Genomic DNA, 13,955 nt, shown 5'->3' on the forward strand with positions numbered 1-13,955 from the left:
CATACCTGGCAGAGATCGGCATGGACTGAGGTCAGCTGGTTCGTATTCATCTGCATCTTGTCTATGGCTTGCTTAAGGATGCCAATTCCTCGAAGGGGCTGTCAGAAATGACATCTCTTTCAGATAAGTTCTCAAAGTTGGCAGCACATTGGATCTTATGTTGTCACTTACAAATAAAAAACAACACTAATTGATAGGTTCCTTCCGTAGGAATAAGGTTTCCATACTATGTCAGGAAATGTCTGCCTCTATTTAGTCAGAAAGTGTTTTGATACGTTTCTTGGCATACTTAGTTTCACTATCATTTTTAAATCAACTAAGTATCAGTAATAAACTGTACTATTTTCTTGAGGGTGGGGAGATGGCTCAGTTGGTAAAGTTCTTGCCATATAAATATCAGGATCTGAGTTCAATCCCCAGAACCCATGTAAAAGCTGGATGTGACAGTACACACTCAGAATTCCAGCACTCAGGAGCCAGAGATAGGAGGATCTCTCCGGTTTTCTAGCTAGCTAGTCTAGACAGTCAGAGTGCTCTAGATCCATGAGAGACTATCTCAAAAAACAAGATAGAGAGTGAATGAAGAAGATATCCAGTGCCAACCTGTGACCTCCACATACATGGCCACATGCATACAAAACTAGAGTACTTTCCTAATAGTTAAACAAAGAGAACTTTTCTGCATCATTCACCACAGATTAGCACCGTAACTTAGAAGCTAAGCTTGTGAATGATGGTGCTAGCATATTTTCACACAGAGTATTAGCCCTAAAGACTCAATTTATAACCACATATCATGAGCAGACTGCTTCCCACCCCTAGTTACAAACAACAGTACTCAGCCTCAAGTGAGGCACAACTCTCTGGTCAAATATGAGGCTAAAAATACGTACATAAATTTACGTCTTTTTCAATAAAGAGAGGCATAGTAACAGCTCTCCTCTTCTCTCCCCCACCACTCAGAAAAGACACAGTAGTATTAACCATCCCCAAGACAGGGATGCGTAGCCCAATTTAACCTTGAACTAGATATGTAGCCAATGATGACCTTGAATGCATGATCTTCTTGCCTCTACCTCCCAAGTGCTGGCACTACTAAGTTTTTGTTGTTGTTGTTGTTTAATGTGTACAGGTTTTTCTGCCTGCAAGTATGTCCATGTACCACATGAGTACCTGGTGCCCTGGGTGCCCTAGAGCCAGAAGATTGGATGCCTTGGAACTGGAGTTATATTCAGTTATAACTCACCATGTAGATCCTTGGAATGGAACCCAGGTCATTAGCCAATGCTCTTAACCACTGACCCACCTTTCTATCCCCACAGCTTCTAACCAAATTGTTTAGTGCTACTACAGAATATCAAAGGCTCCTTCTGCCTTCAGCCTCCTAGCCTTAAAAGTTCATTTTCAAATAAAAAAGAAACACCCAGATCATAATTTGTGCCAAAGGCAAAGTCTACGAACCATTGCAAGTGAAAGCAAACTAAAGAGAAACAACAGATTATCAACCTATGCTCTGAGGTCTGCTTCTCCATAGAGAACATCAACCACATAGCTGGCCACATCTGGCTATTCTGTGGTTTTGTGAGAGCATTATCTTAAGATCTATTTCCAGATGCCGACCATCTTCACTGTGGTCTATGAGAATGTCTAGAGAGTCCCCACTGCAGTATTTAAGATAAGGAACAAATATCTACATTGAATTTCAATGGGAGGGGGGGTTAAACAAGTGCAGGGAAACACTAACATCTGGAGAATCTAAGTCAAGAGCATATAAGAAGTCTTTATATTATCCTTTCAGCGTTTTAGAAGGTGAAAATCATAATTAAAAGCTAAAAGGAAAAAACAAAAATAGAATCATTGTAATACAAAGGGCACTAATTGGCAGTTTTCAGTTTGTTTTTTTCTTCCTTCAGCACTGGGCATGGAGCCAAGTACCTCATACATGCCAAGCAACTGCTCTACCACTGAGCCACATCTCCAGCCCAGACTTGCAGCTTCAAAAACAATCCTCACTACCAGTCACCTCCCTGGAGGCATCACATCTAGCCAAAGGCTGCTCTCCAGGAACCACACATATTGGAATGTTGAGTACTAAACCTAGATGTTCACTATGCTAGTCAAACACACATTTTAACAGAACTATGAGTATTTGAATAACATTTCTTACCTGTTTTCTTTCCACAAGTGCATTTGTTAGCTGATGGCAAAGCCCAGCAACTAGATGCAACAATAACAAAAAACAATAACAAAATATTGAAAATATAAACACTACAAAAGAAAATACATTCAGGAAGAGGAAATATTATTAGCTTACATGTATCTGTTGCATATCGAATGTGCTCGCCATTACAAGTACTAATGAAAAGCTGAACCTGTGAGAATAGTGTTTCAAAGTCAGGAACACTGGGCATCGAAAACTTCACAAACCTAGAATGGGGAGAAAAAGAACCAAATTATCTTGTATTTCATATAGTAAAGGACAGAAACACTTAAGCCTGAAGTCTACCCCACCTCTGTGAGATTAAGTATCACAGGACTGGAGAGATGGCTCAGTGATTAAAAGTACTTGTTACTCTTTTTTTTTTCCCTTTAAATATTTATTATGTATACAGTGTTCTGCCTGTGTGTGTCCCTGCTGGCCAGAAGATGGCACCAGATCTCATTACAGGTGGTTTGTGAGCCACCATGTGGTTACTGGGAATTGAACTCAGGACCTCTGAAAGAGCAGTCGGTGCTCTTAACCACTGAGCCATCTCTCCAGGCCCCTCTTGCAGAGGACCTGGGTTCAAGTCTCAGAACTACATGATGGCTCATAACCATAACTTCTTTTTTTAGGGGATCTGATACAATCTTCTGATCTTCACAGGCATCAAGGATGCAAGTGGTGCACATATATACATGCAGGCAAAACACCGAAAAAATATAAAAACAAAACAAAACAAAAAACAAACAAGCTGGGCAGCGGTGGCACATGCCTTTAATCCCAGCACTTGGCGGGCATAGGTAGGTGAATCTCTGAGTTCGAGGCCAGACTGACTAGTCTATAGAGTAAGTTCCAAAACTACACAGAGAGAAGTCCTGTTTGGCAGGAGGGGGGGGGGGAATAATAATAAGAATAATAATAAAAATAAAGTATCAGAATCCACCAAATATTCCTGGCCTGTTTTTTCCCCTCCTCACAATACAGAACAAAGATACAAACAGAGGTTAAGGACAACATTAAGAATAAAAAAACTTTTTTTTTTTTTGAGACAGGGCCTCTCTAAAAACTCATAATGTAGACCAGGCTGACCTCAAACTCACAGAGACCCACCTATCTCTGCCTCCCAAGTGCTAAGATTAAAGGTGTGCACCCCTAGGATAGGTTCAGAATAGAAAAACCCTTAGATGAGGTCAATCATCAGGTTATATAACATCTAGGAATAACTGAATCTAAACTTTTATCACCTATCCAATGTAATTGGGTTTTTCGTTTATTTATTTTTTTTCTTTAAGCCCCAAGTGGTCAGGACACTTACTCAGTTAAGAATCAGTTGCTAGCCAGGTAGCATGCCTTGGAGGCAGCGGCAGGTAGGTCTGAGTTTGAGGCCAGCCTGGTCTACAGAGCGAGTTCCAAGACAGCCAGGGCTGTTACACAGAGACACCCTGTACTGAAGAACCACAAAGAATGAGTTGCCCAGGCCACTGAGGTGCTCAGCAGGTAAAGGCATTTGCAGCCAAGCCTGACAACCTGATCCCCAAGAGTGACATGGAGGAAGAGGGAACCAACTGTGGTGAGCTGTTCAATGACCTCTATACATGTGGGACGACGTACATGCCCCTCCTCCACACAAACAAAATAAATACACATCATTTTATTTAATCTCTTGTTACTTTTCTTATTTTGGAGAGAATGTAGTCAAGTAAGGCAAAGAGAGGGATGGTGTGGCAGGAGGCTGAGGCAGTAGCCCAGGTTCAAGATGCTGTGGCCAGTCGGATGCCGTTTCTGTCTGGAATATTGAAAGAACTAGCTGATAGGCAAAATAAGAAAGGGGTAGACATAACAGGGAGCACTCAGATGTCCTATCTTGAGTAACTAGGCAGATGGTGTCATGGCTGCCATGAGACATGTTCAGATGGGCTTGCAGAGAATTTCAGGATAGAAAGCTGCCACCATTAGGGCTCTAGAGCAAAGTTCATGATCTCTTAAAACCACAACTATTGAAATTAATTCAAGAAAAATGGTTGATTCTCCTATATCTAAATTTTCGTTTGGCTACCTTCATCTATACAGTACCACTTAACAATGTCACTTTATATTTTGTAATTAAGATGTACCAGAAACAATTTCACAATAGTTAACAAAGCACTGTGATGTCCACCTGAAAAAAGGCAGAAGTTCAGGGCTCACTTTCTGAAAGTGAAAGAATATAGATTTAAGTGAGGCTTCAGACACAAGTTCAAGGTTCTTCCCACACAATATCTACATATAACTGACATACAGTGGTAAGACACCATACAGCATCAATGTGTTTTCATGGTTATAGGCATTAACACTAGGGAGACTAAGGCAGGAAGATGGTGAGTTCAGGACCAGCCTGTACTGAACAGTGGGGCAGGAAGATGGCTCAGAGGGTAAGGGTGCTTACAGCCAAGGCTGAGGACTGAACTTGATCCCTGAAACATCACAACAGGAAAGAACCAACTCCCGTAAGTTGTCTCTGACCCTCTGCATATGCATGTAAACACACACAAACAAATACACGTAAAAAGTATGTTTTTACATAGATCTTAAATATACATACTATCTGCTCTTTCATATCAGTAAGAAAAATACATCTTATTTTAAAATTTCTTTTAAAAATACAGAATTCCTAGTGTGACTGGGGCCAGATGTTTATTATTTTAAATGCCCTGACAAAATCCCAATTTATACATACTACAACAGCAAAACAAATTCCATAAGACACTGTTACAAGGAACTCCAGTTACAATAGGTTTAAAAATTTGTGGCAGGCCATAAGAAGATAGGTCACAAACTGTAGTCCACACTTTCCTATTCTATTGTCTACCTATTTTCTTTCTAAGTTAAAAAAGGTGGGTAAGTCTCTGAGATAAATGCAAATTATAATGCCTAGAGTTGTAAAAGCCAGTCATTTTTTAAAAGACATTTCCAAGGAGCAAAATGGCTCAGAGGTTAAGAACACTTCCTGTTCTTGCAGAAGACCTTAGTTCAGTTTCCAACACCCATGTCAAGTGGTTCACAAGTGCCTCTGACTCCAGCTCCTCTTCTGTCTTCTAAGGGCATCCCCAACATATACACACACATTTTTTAAAAATTTAAAGAACTTTCAAACTTGTATAAATACAAACAATGAGTCAAAATGATGAAACTGGAAGCTGGAGAGTTCACTCAGCAGTTAAGAGAACCTGTTTCTCTTGCCTGGATTAGGTTCAGTGCCCACATGGTGACTCACAACCACCCATGACTCCAGTTTCAGGGGAATACAACACCCTCTTCTGACTTTTGTGTGCACCAGGAATGCATGCGGTACACGTCTGTATATGCAAGCAAAATACTCATACTCATAAAATCAATAAATCTTGGCTGTGCAGGTGGTGGTGGTGGTGGTGGTGGTGGTGGTGGTGGTGGTGGTGGTGGTGCACACCTTTAATCCCAGTACTCAGGAGGCAGAGGCAGGAGGATCTTTGTGAGTTTGAGGCTATCCTCATCTAAAAAGTGAGTTCTAGAACATACAGAGTTGTTACACACAGAAACCCTGTCTTGGAAAACCTTAAAAAAGAAGTCAGTAAATCTTCCAAACAATGATAAAGCTGGAGCCAGGTGCAGTGGTGCACACTAATCCCAGCATTCAGAGACAGAGACAGGGATCTCCTAGTTTGAGTCTAACCTGGTCTACATAGTGAGTTCCAGGACAGCTTGGGCTACAGAGAGATCCTGTCTTCAAACAAACATGCTCACAGACACAACACAGACACCAGTGCACACTAGAAAGCGCAGATTGTAACAAGCACAAAACTGTAAAAGAAAAAAATGCCCTTACAGAACAGCAAGGACACCCAGGGAGTGTTCTTGAACATCTAGCGCCCCAAGCACGGTGTCCAGGTGGGACAAGTTCTTCGCAAGCAGCTCTCCACTCTTGTTGATCAGCTCACAGAGCTGAGTCATTTGCCCTGCAAAACAGAACAACGCGAGTGCTGAGTTAGGGTGCGAGCCAAGCTAAAGACCTCTCCAGACTTCCTTCTCGAAGCTCAAGTACTTAGGGATAATTTTTCTTTCTTTTCTTTTTTTTTTTGAGACAGATTTCTATGTGTAACAGACCTGGCTGTCCTAGAACTCTTTCTGTAGACCAGGCTGGCCTCGAACTCAGAGAGATCCCCTATCTCTGCCTCCTGAGTGCTGGGATTGAAGGTGTGAGCCTTAAAGAGGATCTGTCATGTCTGTTATGTCTTCCTGTACTGGCAAGGACCAGAACAAACAACTTGCCCATGCCTCACAACTCAAAGTGTCAGAGAAACACTTTCCCACTCCCTCTGGTCTCCAGAAAGCACCTCTAGTCCCTAAAGCCAGAAACAGACGTTCCCATCACTCCCTCTCTCACAACCAAACAGCACTTAATTTTATTCCCCAAGCTCTCAGCTCCATCCTTTCCCTCTCGTCTTAAGCTGACTTTATCACTTCTCATACGGATACATCTTCCATATGATGTATGCCTACTTAGATCTTTGTTCCAAATTCTACTTACTGTGCAAATTCAATCAAATTACACCAAAGGCACCAAAGGCTTTTTACACACCTGGCAGTGGTGGCACACGCCTTTAATCAAGGTGCTCAGGAAGCAGAGCCAGGCAGATTTCTGTGAGTTTGAGGCCAGCCTGGGGTACAGAGTGAGATCCTGGACAGTCAGAGCTACAAAGAGAAACCTGTCTCGAAAAACAAAAACAAAACAAACAAAACAGGACAAGAAATCCAAACACATCAGCTCACCTTCCAGAGCCAATTTAGTACCTGGTTTCTGCAGTTTCTCTAGCCACACCTCCTACTTCTATCCCCACAGCCCCCCTCTTCAGTCACACCCCACTGAGAAAAATCAACATTCCACATTATTCTCTCCTCTTTGTGCTTCTGTACATACTATCTTCCACCTGCTACCCGACTCACCTCCCCTTCAGCCATCAGCTTAGACAGTCTCTGAGCGCGCGCGCGCACACACACACACACACACACACACACACACACACACACGCCCTGTGACTAAACTATCAGTCCGCTCTGCCCTCCCTGAACTACAAGGGATTGTGGTGGTCATGTAATTCGAAGTCAAGTGTGAGGGACTATGCTACTTCTCTAGTTTGAGAATAAAGTGCCCACTACAGCTTGTTGAATTAATCTCCAAACTGACAAAAAAAAAAGTCCACTTAATAATAGTGGTATAGTGTGGCTGGGGGTGGAGACACCTTTAATCCCAGCACTCAGGAGGCAAAGGCAGGTGGACCTCCGCAAATTTCAGGCCAGCCAGGATTACACAGTGAGACCCTGTCTCCAAAACAAACAAAAACATAAATGCATGTTTATAGACAGCATGTTTATAATACAAAATTTAACAGAAACCTCTGCATTCAGATTCCATACTCCAGCCACCCTTATCTTTCCTCAGAAACAAATCAGTGCTATCAACAAATGCCTTACATATCCTTCTAGAGATAGTCCGCATGTATGGGAATGCTTGCCCATGGACGCACGCAGTTTTTCTTTTTATTCACAGGGATGTGAGTGTGTCACACACACTATTAAGCATCTTTCTGCTATTTAATGATGACCTCAGATTCCTTTTCAGTTCATAAAAAGTATATGCACTTCTCTTTCTACAGCTGCATAGGAGTCCGATTGTATGGCTGTGCTATACTTAATTTTATTTATTTGTTTTTTCCCCTGAGACAGGGTTTCTCTGTGTAACAGCCCTAGCTGTCTTGGAGTTCACTCTGTAGACCACGCTGGCCTCACACTCAGAGATTCTCCTGCCTCTGCCTCCTAAGTGCTGGGACTAAGGATGTGCATCACCACTAACTGGTTGACTGTATTTTTAATTGTATGTATGTGTCTGTATGTGGGTATGTGCATGTAAGTGAAGGTGCTCAAGGAGACCTGAAGAAGGTATTGGGTTTTGGATTCCCTAGAGCTGATGTTATGAGTAGTTGGGAGTCACTAACAATGCTAGAACTGAACTCAGGTCCTCTGAAGGGTAGTTAGTATTTCCCAAGCCATTCTCCAGCCCCACTTAACTTGTTTATTTAGAGATGGGGTGGGGGTTCTCATTGTGTAGTGCTGGCTGGCCTTGAACTCAAGCGATCCACCTACCTCTGCCTCCAGAGTGATGACTGGGATTAAAGCAGTACACTGCCACACTCCTGTTGGGTGATATTTTGTTTGTCATGGCTGCTGCTCTGCCTCTTTGACCTTTTTTCCCCCCGAGACAGGGTTTCTCTGTGCAGCTTTGCACCTTTCTTGGGAGTCACTTGGTAGCCCAGGCTGGCCTCGAACTCACAGAGATTCGCCTGGCTCTGCCTCCCGAGTGCTGGGATTAAAGGCGTGCGACACCACCGCCCGGCCGGCTCTTTGATCTTTCAAGCAAGCTTTATTTGTCAGAAGACAAACAAAATATCACCCAACACGCTCCCACTTTACTTAACTTTAATCCTATCTGAGTGGTATAGATAAATGATATAATTAAAAAACAAAACAACTCACAAGTATGTAACTGGCCTGTGAGCTTAATAAGGAAACGAGAATTACTATTTATTTTGCATGGTTTCATACAGTATCATCTAAACCTTTTAACAGCAGTCCCGACACACCTCCTCTCTCTCTCTTCTACAAACGGAGATGAGTCTAACCTCACAGAAATTTCCACGATGTCAACAATAGCTTGTAGTAATACTTATTGTATCCCATAAGAAGCACTGTCTCAAGCATTTTTTTTCTTGCCTTCTCCACTCAATTCCCTCAACTCCATTAAGGAGAGATCACATTTTTCTGGCTCAAGATTATGTGTGTTCAAGTGATTAAGATGAATGAACCAGACAGCATGTCAATTTAGGGAAAAATAAAGTAACAATTCTACGCCCTAGAAATGGAGGCCGACAAGTGAGAGCTCCGCTGGAGTTCGGTACGACCAAAAAGGAGCGGAGGATTCCGAGCGTGCGCTGCTGGCCAGCCAAGGCTCAGGCCTCAGAGCCAAGGAGCCCAGAAAGGAGTCTCCTCCAGCCGCTCCAGAGGCCTGGACAGGGCGGGCCAGGCCGTCAGGACAGACAAGGCGTTTAACCAATCACCGAAAAGAAGGGGTGGCCAAGGGACCAATGGGTGTCCCAGAATGCCTCTAGCGGAAGTCACGCCCCCAAACTGTCAAGCGGCGCACGGTGGCAGGGGCCCGAAAGCCAAGGGAGGGGGGCAAAGGGGGAGGGGGAGGAAAGTCCCCAGAGCCCGAGACAGGGGAAGGCGACGGCGGGGACTCCAGCGCCCGACAGCACGCGGAGGGCTGCTCGCCGCCGTGCGCTCCAGCCCTAAGGACCGAGACCCGAGCAGGTCCGGGGGGAGAGGCTAGAGCTAGAGGCGCTCCCGGCCTCCGCGCTGGCGCCGCGGCGTGCGGGCCCACCCCTGCGGCACAGGCCTCACCTTGAGCCGAGAGCTGTCGGACACTGTTCACGAACTGCTCCAGAGCAGACGCCATGTTTCCCCGCTGGAGGCCCGGGCAGCAAGGGTGGCTCGCGCGGGAAAAGGCCGCCGCTCTAGGAGGAGGGGCCCCTCGACCCACCAAAGCCTGGAGGGAGTCACGTCACTTCCGCCCGCCGAGCACCGCGAGATCTCACCTGGCTGAGGACCACCCCCCCTCCAGTTTCCATGGAAACAGTTCCGCTAGTCGCCGGAAGTTAGTTTCCCTCCCTCGTCTCTTGGGGTCGAGCCCTTGGGAAATCTCATCTCGCATTAAATGGAAATAAGTAAGAAAGGAAGGAGTAATATTTAAGGACAAAACATCGGGGCCCTGTTTTGCTGAGAATGGCCGAACATGTTTCATACTTCTGACATAGCTCCACTGTCACTTCCGGAAAGCTTTTTTTTTTCTATGAGAACTCAGGCTGGCGTCAGTTGGGCTGGGTTTGGAACCGTTTTTAACCACTTAGCCGCTGTGTGATTGAGTGGCTAGCTTGTCTCTTGTTTTTACCACTTGTAAAAATCTCAAGTGGTTTAAAAAAATAAAAGCCGGAGAGTGAGAGATGGCTCAGTAGATAATGGTGCTTGCTGCCAAGCCTGATGGATGCCGTCTAAGGGGTGCAAGAACGGCTCCTTTTCTCTGCCAATTAAGGGTCTACAAGGCAGGAAAAAAAGTGTTACTAATGAACCAGCCAGCCTCCATCTTAGGCTTAAAAGCCATTTTATAGTAAAGACAAACTAGGTTCATTCCTCTTTATGATTAAACCTCTGTTTTTCAAGGATTGGGCGATGCCCCACCTTAATTACAAATGGTTCTGTACTGCCTGTTCCAGGAAAGGACAACCGTGCCTTTGTTTCAAAAAGTTGTTTATAACCATCTTGCAACCCTACCTTTGTGTCAAAAGGTTGCTATGACTACCTGTTGTTATGGCTGCCTTGTTAGACCACCTTGCAATCCGCCTAGCAGTCTTGTCTTTCAAGATCTTGTTATGACTAACTTATGCTTATGTTCTGGTCCTGAAACCCTGCCAGTTTTGCCAGCCAAATCCCCCATTTGGAAACCCTCTACTCCTGACCTTATAAAAACCTTGCTTTCCTCACATCCAATGCTGACCTCTTGAACCCTACCTTAGGGGGAGGCAGCCCATGTCTATGAATAAAAAAGCTTGCTTTAATTAATTTGGCCATGATGATTTGGGTCATCAGTCTTTTCTCCTCAAATCTTTGTTATTAACATTACCAGAAATCTTAGGGCACCCCAGCAGAGCCATCTTATGGTGAATGGGAATCAGAGTGCCCCTTTGGATTTCTTGGTTAACAAAAGAGTTTATGAATAGACACTGAACCCAGATGAGAAAAATCATGAATCACCACACCTTCTTCAGCCAATTAATAAAATGAGTCCTCTAGCTGGCTCACAAAGGGCAGGCTCATGCCTGGGAGAGGCCCTTGGTGCCAAGCAAAGGCAGGTAAGGTTTTTAAAGTCAAAGGCTGTAATTACATCACCTCTGGTGCAGGCCCAGAGTTCTTTGTTTTTTGTTTTTTTACAGTGTGACCTTTGATCTGAGAGGATAACATGGTCGCAGCCATCTTAGAGAAGGGTCAGACTGGGGGCCACAGACCCGGGGAAACCCACCAGAGGATGTGCTGCCCCTGCATCCTTAGGCCCTGGGAAACTCATCAGAAGATGTGCTGCCCCTAGACACAGACAATTAGGGACTGCACACCAGACATTTCCTGCCATAACCTAAAGGATATAACATAACTGGCATAATAAACAAAGCACCAGATATGTCCTTTGGGATGTTTTCTGCTGTTATAGATTGTATACCATAGCTGTCAGAGGGAATTAGTTTCCTGCAGATAAGAAATGGGATGTCAAACTATCAGAAGAAAAGGGTCTGCTGGCAAAATACAGTAACATAGATTGCTAGAGGAGATGGCAATTTCCTTGCAGCTGCAACTCTCCAATCAGTTCAAACCAAGCATCTCTAACTTGAAGTAAGCACCAATCCTGAGCTTGTATCTACATAGAGTTGGAATTCCCCAGATCCCCTACCCTAACTATTATAGAAATGCTGCTTCATTGCTACTCAGGGTCTCTCCTGCTCTGCTGCTGCGTCAGATGGACGGAGAGGCGTGGGTTAACTTGAAAACAATAAAAACTCTTTGCTTTTGCATAGGATTTTGTCTCTTGGTGGTCTTTGGGGGACTCTGGGTACAAGAGATCTTTAAAACATTACCGGGGCTGGAGAGATGGCTCAGAGGTTAAGAGCACTGACTGCTCTTCCCGAGGTCCTGAGTTTAATTCCAAGCAACCACATGGTGGCTCACAACCATCTGTAATGAGATCTGGCGCCCTCTTCTGGTGTGTAAGCAGAATACTGTATACATAATAAATAAATCTCGGACAACTGTGGCTTATAATAAATTTCGGTTTTACTCAATTATTGAAAAAAAAAATAGCCAAACAAATGGAAACACATGAACTATGAACCAAAGGCTGAGGGGCCCCCAGCTGGATCAGGCCCTCTGAATAGGTGAGACAGTTGATTGGCTTGATCAGTTTGGGAGGCAACTAGGCCGTGGGACCGAGTCCTGTGCTCATTGCATGAGTTGGCTGTTTGAAACCTGGAGCTTATGCTGGGACGCTTGGCTCAGTCTCGGAGGAGGGGAATGGACCTGCCTGGACTGAATCTACCAGGTTGATCGCAGTCCTCAGGGGAGGCTTTGCCCTGGAGGAGGTGGGAATGGGGAGAACAGGGGAACCCATGGCTGATGTGTAGAACTGAATGGTATTGTAAAATAAAATAAAAGGGGAAAAAAACCACATTACACAAGGCCCTTTCTCCAGCAGTGGTTCTCAACCTTCCTAATATTTCGACCCTTATAATACAATTCCTCATGTGGTGACCCCAACCATAAAATTATTTTGTTGCTACTTCATAACTGTAATTTTGCTACTGTTATGAATCATAATGTAAATATCTAATATGTGACCCAAAGGGGTCATGACCCACAGGTTAAGAATCATGGCTCCAGAGGACCCAAACTATTCTTATACACTGGGACCTTTTCTCAGCAGAGAATAGGACCTTTTTGGTGTTGTAAACCATTTTATTAAGAAGAGTGAGAAGCCATCTGTGTACAGACAAATGTGGCTCCCAAGTGGAGAAGGCACCTGGTCGAAGCTACCTGCCCTTTTCTAAGTCATTTCCCATAAGCAGAAGCTCAAGAAAAAAGAATGGAAAGAAATGGAAGCTTGAGAACAATTTTATTAGCGTTTAAAAGTAAAACCCTAGGGCAGGCAAACTAAGTCTCAGGGCTGCCTGGAAGGGAGGAGGAGAATGGAGAAGAGAAGCAGCATAAGTCACTCAGCTCGATGAGGCAGCCTGGAGGTCAGCTGTGGGATGGCAGGGAGCCAAGCAGTGAGGAGCTTTAGAAAGGAGTAAGAAGGAGTCACAAAGCATATTTAGATTCCGGCTAGCATGAGGAGGAGGAGGAGGAGGAGGAGGAGGAAGAAGGAAGAAGAAGAAGAAGAAGAAGAAGAAGAAAGAAGAAGAAAGAAAAAGAAGAAGAAGAAGAAGAAGAAGAAGAAGAAGAAGAAGAAGAAGAAGAAGAAGAAGAGTTCCTCCTTTCTGAGCCACCAACCTCAGGTGGCTTGGCTCCTAGAGGCTGCACTAGGGGGCAGAAATTCTGCAAAAGAAAAGAGCATTGTCTAAGATGACTCTGCCTTCTTAGAGATGGTCCCTTAGCCAGGTGGTTGCAAGATTCTCCTAGAGAGGCAGGTCACTAAGGCTACCCGCCAGAAGGCAGCACTTATTTGTGCTAGCACTAGCTCAGCGGATTCACATTCAAAGACCCAGCTCTGAGTACTAGCCTTATATACTCATTAGTTTCCCTTGACATTTTAGCCCTTTTGACACCCTTAGGTGACAACATACATTTTGGTTGAATGGTTTATGTTACAGTTATAACAGACTCTCTCTCTCTCTCTCTCTCTCTCTCTCTCTCTCTCTCTCTCTCTGACACACACACACACACACACACACACACACACACACACACACACACACGCATTGATTATGTCACATTATTTCTTTGTTCTTGGGAGGCCCTTACCACATACCTCCCCTTTGGTGCTTGGAACTCCTTGAGTTTAAAGAGCATCTGCTGCAGCCCCTGCAGCTGGAGTACAAAATCTGGTGAGGGACGCCGAGGTTAAACAGCACTCCAGACACCCAGT

At 44.4% G+C, this 13,955-nt stretch overlaps 1 protein-coding gene across 3 annotated transcripts in view; it reads right to left on the bottom strand.

Annotated features, from left to right (window-relative positions):
• Positions 1-9,840, bottom strand: part of Cops3 (COP9 signalosome subunit 3) — a 29,089-nt gene extending 19,249 nt beyond the window's left edge. The window contains exons 1-5 of one of the 3 annotated variants that reach the window (XM_028856527.2): positions 9,674-9,840; positions 6,045-6,174; positions 2,315-2,427; positions 2,168-2,217; positions 6-98 (exon numbers count right to left, since the gene is read on the bottom strand). In XM_028856527.2, the coding sequence (XP_028712360.1) occupies positions 6-98; positions 2,168-2,217; positions 2,315-2,427; positions 6,045-6,174; positions 9,674-9,728 (441 nt within the window). In that variant the 5' untranslated portion in view covers positions 9,729-9,840. The remainder of the gene's footprint in view (positions 1-5; positions 99-2,167; positions 2,218-2,314; positions 2,428-6,044; positions 6,175-9,673) is intronic. The other 2 variants (XM_028856526.2, XM_037201061.1) reach the window with 2 other exon arrangements.
• Positions 9,841-13,955: the final 4,115 nt, after the last annotated feature.

This window comes from Peromyscus leucopus, chromosome 8b (genome assembly GCF_004664715.2).
Source record: "Peromyscus leucopus breed LL Stock chromosome 8b, UCI_PerLeu_2.1, whole genome shotgun sequence".
Classification (NCBI taxonomy): Eukaryota; Metazoa; Chordata; class Mammalia; order Rodentia; family Cricetidae; genus Peromyscus; species Peromyscus leucopus.